The sequence below is a fragment of the Haematobia irritans genome, chromosome 3 (genome assembly GCF_050003625.1).
Source record: "Haematobia irritans isolate KBUSLIRL chromosome 3, ASM5000362v1, whole genome shotgun sequence".
Classification (NCBI taxonomy): domain Eukaryota; kingdom Metazoa; phylum Arthropoda; class Insecta; order Diptera; family Muscidae; genus Haematobia; species Haematobia irritans.
The window spans coordinates 175,022,850-175,045,967 of NC_134399.1; the positions used below are offsets into that span (position 1 = coordinate 175,022,850).

The 23,118-nt window shown below is 33.9% G+C and overlaps 1 protein-coding gene across 4 annotated transcripts in view; it reads right to left on the bottom strand.

Annotated features, from left to right (window-relative positions):
* Nucleotides 1-23,118, bottom strand: part of MICAL-like (protein) — a 254,246-nt gene that overhangs the window by 3,010 nt on the left and 228,118 nt on the right. For 3 of the 4 annotated variants that reach the window (XM_075298917.1, XM_075298916.1, XM_075298919.1), the window contains 2 exons: nt 7,134-8,510; nt 270-477 (listed from right to left, as the gene is read on the bottom strand). In XM_075298917.1, coding sequence (XP_075155032.1) covers nt 270-477; nt 7,134-8,510 — 1,585 coding nt within the window. The remainder of the gene's footprint in view (nt 1-269; nt 478-7,133; nt 8,511-23,118) is intronic. The other variant, XM_075298918.1, reaches the window with a different exon arrangement.

The window sequence follows — 23,118 nt, forward strand, 5'->3', positions numbered from 1 at the left end:
TCGAAATGTTATTTCTATAGAAAATTTTGCCAAAATTTTATTTCTTTAGAAAATTTAATGAAAATTTTATTTCTATAGAAAATTTTGTCGTAATTTTGTTTCCACAGAAATTTTTTAGATAGGAATATTTTGCAAAATCTCCCAAAACTTCAAGAATTCTACCAATCCACTAAACAGTAAAAAATCTACCATTTTTGGTAGAATTCTACCAACTGTGGTAACCGTGCTTAGTAGTCCCAATGTGTATGTTAAGAACACATAATACTTACTTGATCTTCCTCGGCTTCTCTTATTCGATCCATTTCCAAACATTCGACCACTTCATTTCTTAATTGCACTACTTCAACTAGGCGCTCTATGAACGCTTCTTCTCTGGCCTTATCCGAATCAGTTTTATTACGTTCCGGTTGTGCCATTAAGACACGTATTTCATATTCCAAATCAGCTTGTTCTTGTTCCAAGCGATGTTGCCGGCGTCTGTAAAACAAAGAAAAAGAATATAAGAATTAAAGGAATTAAACAAAACATTTATAATTTCGCGTTTAAATTATTCCCACGCTTTAAGTATCAACATTAACAAGGTATGTTAAAAGTAACAAGGTATGTTAAAAGTATCAGTAACAATAACAATTTTTTCTTTACTGGTAGAATTTTGATTGCCAATTTTCATTTATATTCAAAAGCTAAGAGGTTTTTGTGTTTGTCATCTCCCTCTGCCAAAGACCATGTGAAGTATTCTGTATTCTCCTCGTCTATAAATTTGTGTATTTTTTAGGTATATAAGAAATCGCACACATCGTAGTTATCATCCCTTAGGAGGATTTTCTGAACAAAGCATATGTTAACTAACAACTCTGACAAATTAAAATAAAAATTCGAAAATAAAATTATTTTATACAAAAAATTTTGAAATATTTAGGTCTTCATTATTGATGTTATGTCTCATATTTCGAAGCAAAATTAAAATTTCGAACATTGCAGTTTCCCTGTGAGCAATAATTTGACTGACAATCAAAATGGCAATATGGCGGCTGCCATTGTTGTTTTTGTAATAATGAAAGTACCTTGTTTAATATCAGTGTTGCCAACTCCCCAAGGCCAAAAAGCACCAAAAATATATTATAAATTCTAACATACCACCTTCCACCACAAAATCGAAAATTAAATGCTCTACTAAAACAAAAAAAAAAAAAAAACAAAAAAAAAAAAACTTCCGAAGATGTATAATGAATTGAATTTTAAGAAGTTGCGATTACTTTTCTTTAATAATTCATTTTAAGGAATACAAACTTTGTGAAAATTTGCTTTTGGCTATTCCCCATTATAATAAAATTTGCAGCAAATATGCATAATTGTATACCGTTGTTACTGATATAGTTTTCACTTTTGCGGCAAAACTCGAACTTAGTACTCACCATTATGAACCGCTATTTAAGTATACACTTTGATCAGTTTTAATGCTTTCGTCCAATCAGTCATGTTTTTTGATCAGTCATGTTTTTCAACTTTCAAAATATTAATATATGGAAGAAGTCTATTGCTTATTCCAATTCTGCGTGCTTTTGTGAATTTAATACAACGTTTTTAATGACTTCTTTACCAAATTCAGAAATTCGGCACTCAACGTTCGACTTTCCTACAGAATACCCTAAATAACAATATTAATTAAAAAATAATCAATACCAACTTCATAACAATCAAATTCTATATTTGGCAATAAATTTGACTTTCTTCGGCTCTTGAAAGTCTAATCAAAATTTTTGTATCAATTGAACTTAATACTGTTCAAAATAAAAAAAAGCACCAAAAGCACTAAATGAAAATGCCAGAAAGCACCAAGTTGGTGCTTTTTTTGAAAAGGCACCAAAAAGGCAATTTGGTGCTTTTTAGAAATCAAAAAGCACTAAATTTGGTGCTAAAAGCACCAAATTGGCAACACTGTTTAATATGCCTCGGTGTCTATCAATAAATAGGTTAACAATCAGCCCATTGAAAGGGTTATTAAAGTATGTTAAGTATGCCTTGACAGTCAACAGTCCTACATCAAACACTTATTTTGTACTTGGGTAATTGAAAAAAGAATTGTATCCTTTTTCCTTTCCATAACAATTTAATGAAGTGAATAAAAAAGTATATATAGACCAGTAACAAATTCAACTGAATTGTTGGAGTTGGTAAACAATTCTATGTCATACATAATTAATACTCCCCCTATAATGCAAATAGAAAAAGAAAGGTCTATGTTAGAATTTAGGGATTATCTGATTATCATAAGGGGTTTTCGGATTTTAACTTATTAGTGACGAAAATTCAATCAAACACTATATTTTGTTCTCATATATGTACAGAGTTGAGACGTTTTTTTACGAGATTTAAAAACATTCAATATGCTACCAAATACCCTATAAATCGATTTTATAAAAGTTTTGTACAAATGAATATCTTTTTCATTTGGGTGAGGCATTATTAAATTTATTGTGTTACGGTGGGGAAATATCTGGCCAAGTTTCGACAGAATACTGAATAATTTCCTGCGGTGATTATGGTGGCGACTACTTGAATGTTTCAAAATCTTCACTAGTTGGAGTTAGGTTTACACTGACTGTACAAGTAAATAGGATCTAAAGTTAGACAGGGCTGAATTTTGTGTTCCCTCCACCCTGGATCAAATGTAAGAAAATATATTTAAATACAAAATCTGCTTGGAAATTCCATAAATGGATTCCATGGCGAATAAGTGGTCATTCGGATCGGATGAAACATGAGCTTTCAGGACTCTATAGAAGTCATATCTGCGATTAGATTTACAAGAGGCTTTATCCCGTTATGGATCGACATGGTTCATTTTTAAGACAGGTCAAATAAAACTATACTCAAGATGTGAAATCTAAGGACCGACATATGTAATATTTTTTTGATAAGTCTGCAAAACGTTACAACAGTGAAATCTGGGGATAGGTTTATATTGGGACTATATTTAATTATGGATTACGACTAGGGTTTTTCCCGGGATCCCGTTCCCTGGATTTTGGCATATTTTCGCTCCCGCTCTCCCGGGAATTGTGTGCGGGAATTCCCAGGAATTTTTTTCACAGTATTTTATATGAAACATTACCAATTATATCACAAAAAATGATTTTTAGTACCATTGGGAAAATATAGACTTAGTAGAGAATTACCAATGAAGAATCTATGGAGTAAAATCGTTTAAGTAGAAGCTTTCAATTTCTTTCGAAATTGTATTTTACTACTTCAATATGTCACTATGCAATAATTTGTTCGACACACTTAGGGGTGGGTCCTACTCCAGATTGTAACGGGCTCCCAATACTGTTAAATTAAGGTTTATCCTCCTGGGTTATTATAGTGATACCTCAATGTACCCACATTTCGATGGTCTATTAGACTATGTAAGCCCTTATAAACAGCACTTTCGTAATTAGAAAATTTCAAAATCTTTGAATAATTATAGCAATGAAGTATTTATGATATATGGAAATGACATCCTTTGTGATCACATCTATTTTTAAAGTCAATTTTAAATGATTTCATAGGTTTTGAGTAATATTAACTACCTAGTACGTTTAATTCTATAAGACTAATTTTCATGTCGTCATTACATCTGTTACCGAAATTCCTTTTTAATATCCAAACCATTTTTTAATTGTACCAAAAAAAAAAGCATCTTTTGTTTTTTTTGACAATGAAACCTCTACTGAGACTGTCCTAATCATTGTAAAATTTTCTATTATTACAAAATATTTCGGTTTGAATTATTCATTGACATGCTGACTCTTTTGGTGGGACTTTCTGGCTGATTTAAGATTTTCAAATGAAATAGATGCTTGGGTTTCCACATAGCCCTTTAGAATATACTCCTTCGGCTATTTAAAATGTTTCATATGTCTAAAATTAATATCACAACAAAGGAAGTTTTTCTTTGAGCGGGATCCCGAGTTCCCGGGAAATTTGAAAAAAATTCCCGCTTTCCCGGGAATGGAAAAAGTCCGGGAAAAAACAAACCCTAATTATGACCCATTTTTCGCATAGTTTTTAAGAGAGAGAATATTGTGTTGTACCACATTTCAAGTGGATGGAATGGAAAGTATGTAATCAAGTAGCGTAAGATGTCAATTTTGTGGATAGTATACATGGGAACTGCACCTGCTTATGTACCGGTGGTGACCCTGTTGTGAAGCAAATCGATTGAAATATAAAAAGCCCAATATATCGAATGTGTGGATCTTTTTAAATGAAGGTGTATATATGTAGTTGGTCGGATATGCCCGATTCGGTAGATTGAGACAGACGGGCGGACATGGCTAGATCGACTCGGGCCAAAATTTCGATGCGCTACAAATGGAAATTTGTCATTCCATTCCATCATTGGGGATAGCTACTATAGCTGAGGAAAATGGGCATCAACGTAGCAATGTCTAAAGGATAGAAGGGAGAAAGTTACGCGAAGCCATCAACACACTTGAGTTGGCTGAAACTTTGAAAGTACATACTTGTACATAAAGAAATTATCATTTAGTTAATGAGATGATTTGATTTTGAAGGTTTCACAAATATTAAAGGGTGATACGGTCAAAATTTGGTCAATATAAACTTGACGTATTTCTTTCAATTTTGCATTTAAAAGACCTGAACACCCCTCATTTTGAAGGTGTGTGTGTGTAGAATGTTGCTCCTATTTTGATTTTGGAATTCACTCTTCAGTTGTCAAAATGCCGTCCAAGCAAGAAGAGCAGCGTATCAAAATTTTGCTCGCGCATCGCGAAAATCCGAGCTACTCGCACGCAAAGCTGGCAAAATCGCTAAAAGTTGCCAAATCAACCGTTACAAATGTAATTAAAGTGTTTGGGGAACGTTTGTCGACAGCCAGGAAGTCTGGATCGGGGGGAAATCGAAAACCGGAAGCCGCTGAGACGACAAAGAGAGTTGCCGGTAGTTTCCAGCGAAACCCTAACCTCTCTCTCTCCGAGATGCCGCAAATAAGCTGGGTGTATCGTCTACAACCGTGCATCGAGCCAAAAAACGAGCCGGACTATCGACTTACAAGAAGGTAGTGACTCCAAATCGCGATGATAAACAAAATACGACGGCCAAAGCGCGATCCCGGAGGCTGTACACGGCGATGCTGACGAAGTTTGGCTGCGTGGTAATGGACGACGAAACCGGACTATCGACTTACAAGAAGGTAGTGACTCCAAATCGCGATGATAAACAAAATACGATGGCCAAAGCGCGATCCCGGAGGCTGTACACGGCGATGCTGACGAAGTTTGGCTGCGTGGTAATGGACGACGAAACCTACGTCAAAGCCGACTACAAGCAGCTTCCGGGACAGCTGCAAGCCATCTGTTGCTGTGGCTTGAAAAGCAGCATTTTCATAGCATCCGGGACTGTCAACCAAGAAATTTACGTGAAAGAGTGTTTGAATAAATGTCTGCTGTCTTTCCTGAAGAAACAAGGTTGTTCCGTACTGTTTTGGCCGGATTTGGCATCTTGCCATTACGGTAAAAAGGCCATGGAGTGGTACGCCGCCAACAACGTGCAGGTGGTTCCCAAGGACAAGAACCCTCCCAACACGCCAGAGCTCCGCCCAATTGAGAAATACTGGGATATTGTCAAGCGGAATCTAAAGAAGACCAAAAAAACTGCTAAGGACGAGCAGCAGTTCAAGGCAAACTGGCTTTCTGCGGCGAAGAAAGGTGGCTGTACAAAGTCTAATGGCAGGTGTCAAGCGTGAGGCCCGGCAATTCGGATTTGGCAAAGCGAAAGCCTAACTGAATACTTTTCCTGAATTTTATACTAATTGAACTTGAAAAAGAAATTTAATTTGATTTTTTAAATAAACGATTTCACCGATTTACACGCGTTTTCACTTGACCGTATCACCCTTTATAGGGTTAATAAGCCGACCATTAAATACCTGGTGAACGTGTTAACAGCCACCATTCCACATCAGCAAGTCATATTTTAAAATTATTGGTTTTCAATTTCTTAATAAAACTCTTACTTTTTCTTTGCAACTTCCTTGAATTTTTGGCGAAATTATTTCAAAAATGTGTCATCGTTTGTATTCTTTTATTGCAATTTGTAATACCAACTTTTTCCAAAGGAAGAGTTTCCCATATTCGAAGTTGGTTTAGAGTAAGGGAAAATGGAAAAATTCCCCGGAGGGATCTTGTTTAGAATAGTAGAACAGGGAATGGGGGAAAAATTCCCAGGCAGTTGTTATTCAAAATTGGGCTAACTATGATGGATGGCGTAAACAGGCGGTATATATAAACCTTTCTTTGTTTCCTATTTTAAGAGAAGGGGTAAAATTACTTCAGATGTAGGCGTTTTCTTTGTTGTCATATTTTACTAACATATAAAAGAACACCTCTGAGATGTATTCACTGTAAACTATTAAATTGCTCTATATACATTTCGAGCCTATTATCTTGATTTCAATTTATGCGGGCAGGTATCATAACTCGTACCACCTGGGTGGCATCTTTTTTGAAGAAGTTATTGATATTTTCAATTTGCTGGCTATTAACATCTATCTACAATCAATGAAGTTGTCGCATCAAAGTTATTGGATGACCATAAGCAGGGCTTGAAATTAGATATTATTTTAATGAGAATTTTCGTTAAGAAATTATGTTACGTTATGTTTAAAAAGTAGTCTGTAGAGGAACAAACATTCTACTCTTTAGGAAGCGTGTCTAAGAGGAAAAATAATGAAGTGTATACCTTATAGCAACCCTACTGATACATTGTTTGCAGAAGAAAAGTGGAATTTAATTGTAAAATACAAATGATATTGAATTTACATCAAACATATGCAACAACTAGAACACTAGAACATAAAAGGTAATAATTTAGTTCTTATTTTGCTAGACCTTTTTTTACTTTCAATGGTTACCAATCAAAGAAAACCTATGCTAATGAATAACCTATTTGCCCTTAAAATCGATCTTTTTTATACGCCCCCCTCAAAACAAAACATGATTAATGGAAATCTCTAGTTTTTTCAATGGTCTAATTGATTCTAATCTATTCTCATGGAATATCCCAAAACAAAACTCCCCTTAAATAGCCAAATAAAAATAAAGTATAGAAGTGATAATACTTACAAATACATAAGTTCTGCTTGCCTCCGGAACAATTCATTCTTCTCATTAACCAATTCGAATAGTTGAAGTATTAGATTTTCCACTTCTTTGGAATTTTCTAAAGCAGGATTTTTGCTAACGCCTCCTCCATCTGTACCAGAAGAAGATAGTTCGCCAGCGGCATTTAAAGGTTCACCATTTTCGCCTTCACAACGATCTCGTATCATTTTCTCCAAAATAACACCCTGTTTCTCCAAGCCCTGTTGTTGAACCTCAATAATATCCAGTTCATGTTTAATCTCTTGCAAGGGTAACATTTGTAAGACACGTCTTGGCGGTATAGGTAAAGCAGGGGCGGGTCCTTTACGCCGTTTCCATTTGCCATGGACGGATTTGTTGAACAAAGGATCATTATCTTCATTACCCGATGAGGCAGCCGAAATTTGAGATTGTCTATTACGATTATTGGCCTCTTTATTGTCTTTAAGTTTTTCCAATTGCCTTTCACCCACCATAGAGGAGGAATTATTGAGTTCATCCAATAAGGGATTTGATTCATGGGTGGGAGTATCCAAATTGTGGGGTATTAAGAGACGACGATATACCACATTGGGTTCGGATTCCGATTCTTGATGATAGGATTTTTGTAGATGTTGTTTCAAATCATCACATTGGCTGGATTGATGGGAATGTTCTTCCAATAGATCTTTATCCAATGGTATCAGACGTTTTGAATTTCTTCTACTACTGTCTGGAGATGGAGGCCTTAGGTCCGTGACATTGGATAGGTTTAGTGTGGCCTTACCCTCCAACAAAGCTTTTTCTTCGTCGGATAATTTCGAGTCCAATTCACTCTGCAGAGGGTAACTAAGCAAGTTTTTTGACTGTGTACTAGAATTTTGATCGGGAACTTGAATTTGTGGTATTGTTAGTGAAGGATCCAATCTAGCGGGCTTTGGAGGAGCTGGAGCTGGTCTCTTTTTACGTCCCGATTTGGGTGTACCCACCGTACTGGAACTAGGTGTTGATGCTTTGGAGCTTGTATTTATAGTTTCCGATGAGGGAAATAGTTCCTTGACGGGAGCTGGAGGTAAAGGAGCTCTACGAGATTTTCTTGATCGTATGGTACCACCAGCCGATAGATTTAACGAATTATTCGATGATCTGATATCGGAATTACGTAAGAGATTATTAGGTGTCGCTGATGTGTTATTATTGCTGTGCAATGAATTGGCACTGCCATAGAAATCACTGGAATTTTGTAAAACAAATGAGTTGGTCTGTGAAGCTGGTGATGTAGTAGACGAGATGGTGCTGTTGTTGTAGTAGAGGCCGTTACCATTTGCTTTTGTGCTAAGACGTGGTGTTGGTTCTGGTGTGGGATTCAGGGATTGCGATCTAAGTTTATGTGGTGGAATATATTTATATTTTAACATGGTTGAAAAAATTTCAAAACTTTTTGTATCTTTTGCTTGTCTCTATTTACAAAAAAAAAAACAAATGATGCTGTGGTGTATGATCTTAATAAGGTGGAGGAAGATGATGCATATGATGTGTTTGTGGTATATTTGAATCTTTGAATTTGAAGATTTTTTACACAATTTTTTCTTAGTAAAGGCTGTTGGACACTTTGCTGATCACTTGATTACTGATATTATGAAGAGGATAGTTCAACGACCATTTGCTAATTTGCCAAAACAAAACTGCACTAGAAGTTTCTTTCGTTATTAAATTTCTTTCTTTTTTTGATTAAGGAAATGTTTGCCTTAAAGGTGTGACACCACACAATGGCTTCAGTTTATTGCCAAAGCAGAAAAAAATATATGGGACACTTTTATTGTGGTGGTTTTAATATGAAACGGAACTGAGACCGTTACTTCATTTGGTTATGATGGCCAACATATGTACTATGTGCATATCAGATGGTTGCTTCCATAGTTTATTGCCAACAATATTTGACCGAAGGCGACAGTGGCAGGCAGCAATGACGATGACAACGAACTAATGAAAGTACGCATGCGTAACCACTATTTCAAATTTACATAAAGAACAACACATGAGCTTTCTTAGTGTGCAAGTCTAAACACAAAGACAAAGGTTCATTAAATTCTCTTAGCCATGGTTTATTATGACTAGCAATATTAGCTTGATTACGAGTATAGTAATGCTTGGCCAAACATTAAAACTAACGAACAACAACAAAAACAAAAAGCGGCAAAATTTTATAACAAAATCATAAAAAAACAACAAACACCCACACTTTAACTAACACAAATGAAAACGAAATATTTTGTTTTTCAATTTAATTTGGCAAAATAATTAACACAAAATTCTCCAATAAATTCCTATTTTGTATTATTTTAGAAATTATATTTAAATTTCCTTCTTTTTTATTTTAATTAAAAACAAACATCAGATTTCAGAAACCGACCGTTAATTTAAAATGTTTTCGAGTTAACGAACATTTAACTACGACGACAACGACAACGAAGATGCACGACCAACAAATAATTTGTTGTTGTTATGTTCACAGTTAATTTAGAACTGAGCAGCATGTTTGTAATGACTTCTATGAAAACCCGGACTGTTTCATATGTGCATGTATGATTGTGACTGTGCTGTTATTGTTGTTGTTGGTAGCAGTGTTTGGGTTGTTGCTTATACCCATTTTATTATGGACGGTTATATTCACAAAAGCAACCTAAGCTAATGTTGTGTGGTAGGTTGTTGTTACAACAGTCTTTGAAGAGGTGTAGGAAAACTGGAGATGGAACTAGCGGATAGCCAAACAAACGGATGGACAGACGGACTTATGTTTTATCAAACCGATGCACAATGGGATGATACTAAACTATCGTATTAGTTGAAGAATATCGTCAGTTTAACCATAGCCGTTATTGAAAATTCCTATTTAATTTCTCAAAGACCCTTTTTTCATTCCGTTTGTAACACATCGAAATATTGGTGTCGGACCCCATAACGTATATGTATACACTAAAAAACAAGTAAGTAAAGTCTAAAGTCGAACGGGGCCGACTATAATTATACCCTTCACCCCTATGTAGGCCAAAATTTGTGTTACCATCTCAACTACTTCATATTTGCTGGAAGCTATATAAAGGAGACAATTTGTTTACTTATACAAAATCTCTAGAATTAAATTTTAATGCTATCCAGTTAATTGTGCTTGTACTCCTTGTGCGAAATTTGAAGCAAATCACGGCAAAACCCTGGATTTTGAGGCCATATAAGTTCAAATCGGACGAAAGATATACAGTTGCGGTTAAAATAATAGCAGTGCACATTACGTTGATACATAGGTGTTAATATTTTTCTTTCAATACATATTTCAATTGCCCTTACTGTATGTACCGTTAGTATTGACGATTGTCAAAAACAATTGAGCGTCTATACGGATTTGTTGTTGTTGTTATTGTAGAGATGGCGGTCATTTGTGAAACGTGTTAAATTAAGTGCAGTATTATTGTAATAGCAGCGCTAAAATTAAATTTCGATAAATCTTACCGGATCAAAGTTTTTGGATATTTTTCGTGCCAAAAGTAATTAATTATAGTGTTAATTTTACAGTTTCGAAATAATATAATAATATTTAATGTTTTTAGTGGGACGAGGAAAACATTGTTCTGCGGAAAAGCGAAATCTCTTAAGAATGCTTGTAAATGAAGGGAAAGCATATAAGGAGATACAAAATTTACTTGAGTGCTCGGCTAAAATGATTAGAAATGCACTTACTTATGAAACAAAACCAGAAACACGTGGAAGAAAGACGATAGTAACTCAGTCCACAGAATGGCGCATAGTAAATGCTAGCTTTAAAAATCCCCAAACACCAGCGACTGAGATAAGAGACAATGTTTGTCCATCCATAAGTATTGAAACTGTTAGGAGAGTACTTCGAAACCATAACCTCAATGCTAGAAGCCCAAGAAAGGTGTCCCTCTTACAAAAAATACATGTAGCAAAGAGAATAAGTTTCGCAAAAGTTCATCTGGAATGGCCAATTGAAAAGTGGAGAAATATATTATAGTCAGATGAATCTAAGATTGTTTTGTATGGTGGAACAGGATCCAGGAAGTATGTACGACGTCCCCCGAATAAAGAATATGATGCCCAGTATACAACAAAAACTATAAAACACGGTGGGTCAAGCATAATTATTTGGGCATGTTTTTCGTACTATGGTGTAGGCCCAATTTACTGGATTCAAAACACAATGGATGCTGCGCAGTATGTTGATATACTTCAAAATATTATGTTACCATATGCCACTAAAACGGATCTTCCAACAGGACAATGATCCAAAACATACTAGTCGGTTGGCAAAAAAATGGTTTCAGGATAACAATGTAGATGTTATGGAATGGCCAGCGCAGTCACCAGATCTCAACCCAATTGAGAATTTATGGTGCGACGTCAAAAATACCGTCGCTGCTTTAAAACCTAAGAACAATCGCGAACTTTGGACCGTTACAAGAGAAGCTTGGGAAAAAATACCCAACGAGAGATGTTCAGCATTAATAAATTCAATGCGGCGCCGCTGTGCAGCCGTCTTGCGAAACAAAGGCCTTGCAACAAAATATTAAATAAGCATAAATAAAATATTATTATTTATATTAGTATAAGAAGTAAATTCCGTAACATAATTTTTAGAATATCTTCAGTTTTTAATGTCACTGCTATTGTTTAGACCGCCCCAATTCGTATCTGTTTTCATTTGTATGAAAATATATCGAAATTGGTAACACATTTGATTCTGGTCCGTAGACAAAATTTAAGTACACAATAACAGTATACTATAAAAACAATAATAATTATGAATTTAAAACAAACGAGGAAGTTTTGCTCTGGAGAGTTACTTGAAGCGCAGCACTGCTATTATTTTGACCGCAGCTGTATATGGGAGCTATATCTAAATCTGAATCGATTTTGACCATATTTTGCACATACAATAGTATCGTTAAAAGTACCGCTTGTGCAAAATTTGAAGTAAGTCAGGGCAAAACTCTGGCTTTTGAGACCATATAAGTCCAAATCGGACGAAAGATATATATGTGAGTTATATCTAAATCTTAACCGATTTTAACAAAGTTTGACACACTTAACGATACTATTAAATGTACACCTTATGCAAAATTTTAAGCAAATCACGGCAAAACTCTGGCTTTTGTGGCCATATAAGTTCAAATCGGACGAAAGATATATATGGGAGCTATATCTAAATTTGAACCGATTTCAATCAAATTTACCAAGCATTGGTAGAATGCCAATTCTACCCTCTGTGCAAAATTTCACGAAGATCGGTAGTAAACTTTGGCATCTGTGGTCATATGAGTCTAAATCGGACGAAAGATATATATGGGAGGGAGCTATATCTAAATCTGAACCGATTTGGCTGATATTTTGCAAGATTTTCGAGATTCATAAAATATTTGGTTGTACGGTATTTCAAGAAAATCGGTTGATAAACACACTAACTATGACCAAATCGGGGATAAATATAAATGGCAGCTATATCTAAATCTGAACTGATTTTTTCCAAAACCAATAGCGATTGTCTCTGTCCCAAGAAGCGGCCCTATGCCAAATTTGAGGACGATCGGATTTAAATTGCGAGCTGTACTTCGTGCACAAAATTACATATACAGACAGACAGACAGACGGACATCGCTAAATCGACTCAGAATGTAATTCTAAACCGATCGGTATACTAAAAGATGGGTCTATGACCACTATTTCTTGGCGTTACATACCAATGCACAAACTTATTATACCCTGTACCACAGTAGTGGTGAAGGGTATAAAAACCGTAGTTAAACTAACGCTAAATTGAACTTATTTTTATTGCAAAAAATTATTTGTTTGTTGTTAAATTTTATTAGTTTTTTTTCGAAATTTTCCACAGCCAAATGAAATTTAACCTATTCTTAAGAATGTCTCAAACATTTTATGAACTCTACGTGGGTATACAATTCAATGACCGTAAACATAAGTTCAATATGAACTAAGGCAAAAGAAAATGTTCGTATGATTCCCAAAAAAAAAATAGTAAGAATGAACTATTTACATTATGGTTTAATTGGTCATGATTTGGCGCCAATGATTTTGTTCTGCACTTTTAGATAATTTTTTCTTCTATGAGAGGGTGTAATTTTGTGAGTAGATCACGTCATTAAATTTTTCTGGTTTTAACAACGCTCAAAATATGGAGTAGAATTTAGTTCAATTTTCGCAAGAGGTAGTTCATTCTTGCTATAAAACAGTTTACTTATTTACTGTGTATATTCAGGGTTGTGGTGAAATTATTAGCCCACCTCATTCTCAGTAAAACCATTCGGAAGTTGTTCTAAAGGCATAACTTTAGAAGCACTTCCAAAAATGTCCTCCCAAAGATGTTCTTTATTTTAACTACACACGGCCGTTCTTTTAATTCAGTTTTTATAACTCGCTTTTTTCATATTTTTATAGAGTAATTTTAACTTTTTTATCTCAAATAGGTTAAAAAAAGAGTACGAATTAATAAAATTGTACAAATTATTACAATTTTGTCGAAAAACTGCAGTCTAGAAAATTTGCGAATTTTTGAAAATATTTGAAGTCAAACGTTTCATACAAGCATTAGAAAGCAGTGAAAAGCATTGAAAATCATAAAAAGTAATAAATTTTATAACTATATATATTTGGTAAAATATTAGAAATTTTTTTTATTCACATCCAAAACACTGAATTCAAATCACACATTAAGAAGTGATGCAAATTCAGTGCAGCGGCTATTGAAATGGTGGACATCCGTCCTATGACAATCCCATGTTAAATTCATTGCGTCTGCGCCAATTTTGCTCTACTTCCGGATTCAGAAAGAACATTTTCACTACTTTTTTGGATTTTTTGCTGGATTTTTGCCAGTATTTTTCAGGCTCTTGTCTCCAAATTAGGACGCTTTCGTCCCCAAAAATCCCCAATATATAAAAAAATTCCTCATAAAAATGACCAATAAATTTTTACAATCTTCAATGAAAAAAAAAATTTAAGAAAAATCGGTAATAATTTAAAAAAAAAATATTTTTTGTTATACTTTTTGTTTTTGTTATACCATTGTTATACCATCCTGAAATACCATGGCAGCCTGATATTTCAGGATCACTTAGACTATTCAGCCCATTGTGATACCACAGTAATTAACTTCTCTCTTATCACTGAGTGCTGCCCGATTCTATGTTAAGCTGAATGACAAGGGTCCTCCCTTTTATAGCCGAGTCCGAACGGCGTTCCACATTGCAGTGAAACCACTGTGAAACACTCAGAAATGTCACTAGCATTACTGAGGTGGAATTATCCACCGCTGAACAACTTTTTGGTGTTTAGTCGAAACTGGGTTTGAACCCACGACCCTGTGTATGCCAGGCGGGCATGCTAACCATTGCACTACGGTGGCTAGCTGCAATAAGATCAAAGTTTCGAAATATAACACTAGGAGACCAGTGATTGTCTTCCAAATGCTCGAGAAATGAAAATGGGAGTTCGGTCACCATGTACTTCTGAACGAAAATTGGCTTCTAAATACTCAAGTAATAAAATTGGGCGGTAGATCGATATGGTGGTGAACCGTTTTCATAATAATATTTTGTGTGCAACAGGTACTAATTAAATTTATATGTATGGAATTTCAGTCGATTCGAATCAACAACTCCACTACAAAAATTAGATTTTGAGATTGATCTATGTATGTGAGGCTAGTACGTTTATATGGAACCGTTTTATATTGAACACTGAACGATGAAAATCCTTCGGTATGGTGGTCTAAAGAAAATAATAAATTCGTTTTGTTAAACCCAGCCCACAGTGCATTTAATTGAATGACGTACAACTTCCAATATTCTTTCTGCATTATTGTTTGACATGACTTACAACAACCTAATCAGAGGTTCGTCTTACCGGAGAGCGAGAAAAGTAGGTAAGATTACATAGTCAAATATGTAACGCATCATATTTAAAAATTATTATGTTATTACCAACATGGGTTACTGATTAATTTCTATCGCGATAACAATTCAAGTCAACTACCCACACTCACCGATACGATAGGAAGGTGTATACTAGATGGTTACAATGATTCTAAAGATAATTTTACAAATGGGTTTCCATGGCATAGAAAAGCCTTAGCAAAAAACTTAAGAAATTCTAATGAAATTTATGAATCTAGATCAGGGAATTTTTCCATGTGTTTTTGTACATGAGACCTATGTAATATGTGTATGGAGATATGAACTAAACACACGTAGTAGAGAATGCATTCGGAGAAATTTCAAAAGCAGTGTACTTCTTGAAAATATAAAAATGTTGGTTTTAATATATTACTTGAAATCACGAAATCGTCAATACATAAGAAAAATGTGATTAAAAAGAAATTTCGAGTGGTGACCAATTATTGTTTTTTGAATGAAAATTAGGTTAGGTATAGTGACATCCCGTTATTTCTTGCTCACTTAGACTATTCAATAATCACAGTGAACTGACGGACGACAGTAATGAACTTCTCTTTATCACCTCTCAGAGGATATAAACCACCGCAGGAAAACGCTTTGGTGTTCGGTCGAAACTGGGATTGAGTCCATTCAACCCTTGCACTACGATGGCTCCAACGGAGGGAAACAAATTGAGTTGAAGCAACTGAGAATATATTTAATATCACGAATATTTCAGAAAACCCTGTGCAAAGTGGGTACAGCGCGATATCACTTTTGACCAAAAACAACGAAAAGTTGATTATTCTGATCAGAGTTTTGGAGGTTTCCGAGCATAATATACCCCAAGTTTTTGAGTCGATTTATGATAATTCATTCGATAACTTCACTCCAAAGTCGAATCGACAGTCAATCGAGGGAACTCGTTCCAAAGCATGGAAAAATACAGGCGCATGAAATAATTTGCCACGACTACCTTCAGAGTACGATTAACCGCGTCCGTGTCACAATTGAAAAATCCATTAATTGGGTTTCAAACTGCTTCAGCATCCACAATATTCTCCAAAAATGCACTCAGTAACTATTTCCAGATCTCAAAAGAATACTGGGAAAACATTTTCGTCGAATGTATCGAAAAAATCAAGGGGAGCTTTAATGATTGTAGAAAGAGAAGAAAATCAACGGTTCAATGCCTCAGTACAATGAATACAATATGACATTTGGCGTATCTAGATATGTTTTTTTTTAATTTAATGTCATTGGTTTTAATGTTATCGCTATCAAAAGCATTATGTTTGATTTTATTCCCACGCAGATTCAACCTTGTCCTCTTGCTTATAAAAATTCAAATATCATAATGTTAAGAAATTTTCTTCAACATTAACGGAATCATTGTGGAACCAACCTATACTCCAAGAAGGCTATAATAAAATGCCCATTAGAATAATGGGAAACATTTTGGAGCCATCTACAATTGTCCAGACTCATATTAACTAGTTATAAATGTCAACAGTATTCTATATATTAGTCTTTCCATAATTTCATCTCCCAAAAGTTTTATAGTGAAACAAATAAACCGATAAGGTTAGTTTCATACATAGACTAACATGTTTTCCCGATTTCTTACATCCAAATTTGATAGTCTCTTGTTTTGTTTGATAGGTGTATGGTTACTTCTTGTTGCCCATTCATGCATTCATTCATCCCACCATCTATTCATTCATTGTTTCGTTACAATTAACATCAATTTCTTTGGATTCAGTAAAGTACAATACGCAACAGGTCTTTCTAATATTGACTGAGTCTTTATTGTTATCAGAGGAACCCAAGAAGTGATGATGAAAGGAGAAACACTACGTCGTCCATAAATAGGCAAGTGTTTAGTCTCAGTCTTCTTTTTTTTTCAGAGTTCTAATTTCATACAATAAAATTAAAGTACAAATTCGTGTTACACTTATTAACCTAGCTGCTCTTTGGTGATATGTTGTCGCATTATACCATGGAAAACTTGTAGGGCTTACCCATGTACACCTATCGCTGTTAATAAAACTTGCTATCTTTCTAGAGCAGTGTTAACCATTTCAATAAAGATTGTCAGGTTGGATCTAATTGTGTTAAATGCAGTGGCTGACACTTGGGTCAAATAAGATCAGTTGCAGTACAGGCAAGATGGTTTGAATACGACCAATTTTCAGACAACTTCCGGTTTTTAAGTTGTGCACATGGAAGAAACAAGAAAAGAAGAAAGCGAAGAACAGTGGGCTATAATCATAACAAATTATTTGATACCATTTCTTATACATATAAAATTATAACAAAATTTCCTATAAACAAGTAAGGAAAGTCGAAAGTCGGGCGGGGCCTACTATATTATACCCTGCACCACCTTGTAGATCTAAATTTTCGAATTTGACACGCATAGCTATAATGCTAATTCTACTCCCTGTGCAAAATTTCAATTAAATCGGAGTAAAAGATTGGCCACTGTGGTCATATGATTGTAAATCGGGCGAACGATATATATGGGAGCTATATCTAAATCTGAACCGATTTCAATAAAATTTGGCGCACTTGTCTGCACTACTAATTGTACTCCTAGTGCAAAATTTCAACCAAATTGGGGTAAAACTCTGGCTTCTGGGACCATATTAGTCCATATCGGGTGAAAGATATATATGGGAGCTATATCTAAATCTGAACCGATTTCTTCCAAAATCAATACGGTTCTATTCTGAGCCAAAACACATACTTGGGCCAAATTTGTAGTCGATTGGACTAAAACTGCGACCTAGATTTTGATTACAAAAATGTGTTCACGGACAGACGGACATGGCTATATCGACTCAGGAGCCCACCCTGAGCATTTTTGCCAAAGACATCATGTGTCTATTTCGTCTCCTCCTGGGTGTTGCAAACATATGCACTAACTTATAATACCCTGTTCCACAGTGTGGCGCAGGGTATAAAAATAAATCTTCGCAAAAGCTTCCTATAGATACGAAATTTTGAGAAAATTTCCACAAAATTTCTCATAATTACAAAATTTTGAAAAAAATCATATAGATACGAAATCTTTACAAAAGGTTCATAGATACGAAATTTTGACAAAATTTCCTATAAATACGGAATTTTGTCAAATTTTTTTATACATACGCAATTTTGACAAAATTTTTAATAGATACGCAATTTTGACAAGGTTATTTATAGATACGCAATTTTGACAAAATTTCCTATAGAACCCAATTTTAATAACATTTCCTATAAATTATAAATTCTGGGAAAATTTCTTACAGATACGAAATTCCTATACAAAATGTTGAGAAAATTCCCTATAGATATGAAATTAAAAAAAAAAAAAAAACCTTATTCATATACGAAATTTTGACAAAATTTCCCACACACAAAAAAAAATTTCTGATTCTATCACGAAATTAATTGATCCAATTAATTTTTAATTGAAATGTCTTCAATCACAGAAATGATAGTATCAATTAAAAAATTAATTGAAGGTCAATTAAAAAGTTAATTTATCCAATTAAAAAATTAATTGATACTATTAATTTTTGTGATTCATTTTTGTTTCAATTAAAAAATTTGTTGAATCAATTAAATTTTTAATTGAATATTTTTTAAAACCCAATTAAAATTTTAATTGGAAAAATTTTCGTGAAATTTTTTTTGTGTGCATAGACAACATTTTCCATAGATACGAAATTTTAACACAATTTCATTTAGATACAAAATATTAACAAAATTTCCTATAGATACGAAATTTTGGTAAAATAGATACAACATCTTCACAAAATATCCTATAGATACGAAATTTAACCTTTAACTGGTGAGGTGAAATTTTTTGGCGTAATTTGGGACGTGGGATAAATTTGACCCCCTCTTTTACATTAATATTTCTTCTATAAAAAATAGTTTTTTTGTATCATTATTACACTTGTTGATTAGAACACATTGTATTTAACGAAAATAAAACAATATTTCGAAATTTATAAAGTACTTTCAATAATTAACATGCACTTTATTTCACACGTCTTATTCATAATACATGTAAACGAGTGTGCGAGTTGGTAAATTTTACCACCACGTGGAAAGTTAGAAGAAAAAAATATCATTAAAATTTTTCCAATTACAATATTGAGTTTTAAAAAATATTCAATTAAAAATTTAATTGATTCAACAATTTTTTTAATTGAAACAAAAATCAATCACAAAAATTATTAGTATCAATTAATTTTTTAATTGGATAAATTAATTTTTTAATTGGATAAATTAATTTTTTAATTTACTTTCAATTAATTTTTTTAATTGATACTATCATTTCTGTGATTGAAGACATTTCAAATAAAAATTAATTGAATCAATTAATTTCGTGATGGAAGACAAAAAATATTTTTTTTTGTGTGTAGATTTCCTATAGATATGAAATTTTAACAAAATTTCCCACAGATACGAAATTTTGATACAGTTTCCTTTAGATAAAAAATCTTCACGAAAAATATCCTATAGATACGAAATTTTGATAAAACTTCCTATGGATACGAAATTTTTACAATATTTCCTTTGGGCACAAAATCTTCACAAAATTTTCTACAGATAAGAAATTTGGCAAAAACCCTTTTGTCCCCCACTGTGCATCATCTAACGTTTTTAATGACAAAAATATCTCCTTATATACATTTGGATGTTCATACGTACATAAAGAGTTATGTTTAAAATATTTGCGTGCTAGTATTTCACTAAATTTTTGTCAAATTAAAAAAAAAATGTCATCTCATTTCAGACCATTTTTTGTTATCGTACTATGGCATTGCATGTTGACTATAGAGTTTAGTTTTCCATTTTCGTAAAGTGTTTTCGGTTTCTTTTGACAGTGACATAGATTTTTCTTCTTATATTTCCTTTACGGATTTTCACAATGTTTTATGTTTTTGTTGTTATTTACTTCATGGGCAGGTTTATGCGAGTGTGGTGTTTCTTTATTCAAGTCTACTTTAGTTTACATTTTTGGTCATTTGTTAAATATTTTAGAAATGTTAAACATTTTTCACCATATACAATGTGCAATGACTATGCAATCGAATCTTAATGAAATTTGAGCACGTTGTCATTATTGCAGGTAGCAAGCTATCATCACTGGGGAATGATGCGTTAAAACGACATGCCTATATGGGCGGAGTTACTGTTTGAACGGCATTGTTGGCTAATTGGGATAAGACGTGTCAAACATTTGAAATCTTGGCTATGAAAAAATCGTTAACTTTTAATTTACTATTATTTTGCCAATTTTCTAAGCTATATTATTTAAAGAACAAATTCCTGGCAATTTCTTTGGTCCCCACGCACCGTATAAAATTTCTAAATTAATCGCTATTCCATTCCAAATAGTTTCCAAATGAAACTGCAAAATCACCTATTGAGTGGGTTTTTTGCTAATTCATCCAATGAGCTAGCCATAATTTACTTAACTATTGATTTTTAATTGTTTATATGATATAATTTGAACGACGTGTTCATATTTGTCTTAAAAGTGGTTATTCCTTTTATGAACGCAAAACAAGTACGAGTGATTGATATTAAAGCAATTATATATCAATGACGTTTATAAATAAAACAATAAAGAACCTTTTTGTCATCCCCAAACTACCATTAGCATATAATTAAAATTACAGGTTTGAATTATTGATCGAATATTTAAAATATTCAATAGTTTTCGCTTACATTGAAAATGTCATTAAAACAGATAGCCTATTAACAATTTTACATCAAATAACAAAACCCATTCTTCAATTGGCAGAAAATTAATGAATTAATCAGCGTTGCCACAATGAATTTTCATTTTGGACCAAATTTTTTCCAAAATTGGACCAAAATTCTTACCAGCGGACCATTTTTCCAAATTAAATTAATATTATTTAAAAGTTAAAATTTTTCCAAAATTTTTACTTCGATAGAAAATTTTGTCAACAGTTTATTTCTATTCAAAAATTTTATTTCTATTTATTTCTATAGAAAATTTTGTCAATTTTTTTCTATAAATTTTGGCAATTATTTATTTCTATAGAATTTTTTGTCAAAATTTTTTTCTATAAATTTTGGTAAAATTTTATTTCTATAGAAAATTTTGTCTAAATTTTATTTCTATCGAAAATGTTGTCAAAATTTCATTTCCTTAGGAAATTTTGTTAAAATTCCATTTCTATAGAAAATTTAGATAAAAATTTATTTCTATAGATAATTTAGCCAACATTTTATTTCTATAGAAAGTTATAGCAAAATTTTATTTCTATATAAAATTTGTACAAAATTTTGTATCTATACAATTTTTTTAAGTTTATTTCTGCACAAATTTTATTTCTATAGAAAATTTTGTCAACATTTTATTTCTATAGAAAATTTTGTCAAAATTTTATTTCCATAGAAAATTTTATTTCTATAGAAGGTTAGGTTAGGTTAGGTTAAAGTGGCAGCCCGATTAAATTTCAGGCTCACTTAGACTATTCAGTCCATTGTGATACCACATTTAACTAAAAGTACCTATTACATATGGGCACTTCTAGTCTTAACCACTGAACCTTCTCTATTATTTACTTTTGTGGAACCAACCAGATTGCTCCAAAAACATTAACAAACTGCTTAAGTTAACGTTATCCAGGTCAGCCAGTAATCTAAAGCTATATGCTCCTAAAATTCGCTTACGCCTTACACAAAAAGCAGGACACTCACACAAGAGGTGTTTAATTGATTCCTTTTCCTCCACGTCATGACAGCTTATACAATAGTCATTATACTTCGCACCTATAGTTTTTGCAAATTCGCCTATCAGGCAGCGACCCGTTATAGCAGATATTAGAAGTGCTATCTGACGCCTTGAGAACACTAGCATATCTAGTGTGCGGTTTAAGTTTAAATGGGGCCATATTTGCTTGGTGTCGTTACAACCCTTGCAATTTTCCCATCGAATATTGGCCATCATAACAGCCTTCTCACGCAGTAAGAGCTTGCAGGTGGCCAGAGGCATACCAACAGATTCTAGTTCCCCTGGAATATGTAAGGTAGTTCCTAGCCTTGCTAACACATCTGCTTCACAGTTCCCCGGTATGTTCCTATGACCAGGCACCCATATTAGGTGAATATTGTACTGCTCAGCCATCTCGTTGAGAGATTTGCGGCAGTCCATGGCCGTTTTTGAGTTAAGGAACACAGAGTCCAAGGATTTTATTGCAGGTTGACTGTCTGAGTATATATTAATGCCAATATTTGTTGGAACATTACTTCTCAGCCAATTCACCACCTCTCTTATTGCCAATATTTCAGCCTGAAAAACACTACAGTGATTAGGTAATCTTTTCGCTATTCGAATTTCCAGATCTTTAGAATATACTCCGAACCCCACTTGTCCATTCAATTTGGAGCCATCAGTATAGAAATCTATATATCTTTTATTCCCCGGGGTCTGTGTACACCACGCCTCACTGTTGGGAATTAGAGTTTCAAACTTTTTGTCGAAAAGTGGTTTTGCCAGGGTGTAATCCACTACGTTAGGCACATCTGGCATTACTTTGAGGACCGAACTATGACCGTACATTTTTTCCGACCACAGCGATAGCTCGCGCAACCGCACAGCCGTTGTTGCAGCTGACTGTTTGGCCAAAATGTCTAAAGGCAATAGATGTAGCATGACATTAAGGGAGTCTGTTCCTGTCTTACTAAATGCGCCTGAGATACATAAGCTCGCCATACGCTGAACTTTATCTAAACAAGTCGGTTTCTGAAGTGCCGGCCACCAGACTACAGCACCATATAGCATTATAGGTCTAACCACTGCCGTGTATAGCCAATGCACAATTTTTGGTCTTAGTCCCCACTTTTTCCCTATTGCCTTTTTGCACGAGTACAAAGCTACCGTGGCTTTTCTCGCCCTCTCTTCAATATTAAGCCTAAAATTCAGCTTCCTGTCCAAAATAACGCCAAGGTATTTTGCACACTCACCAAAGGGAATTTCAGTACCCCCT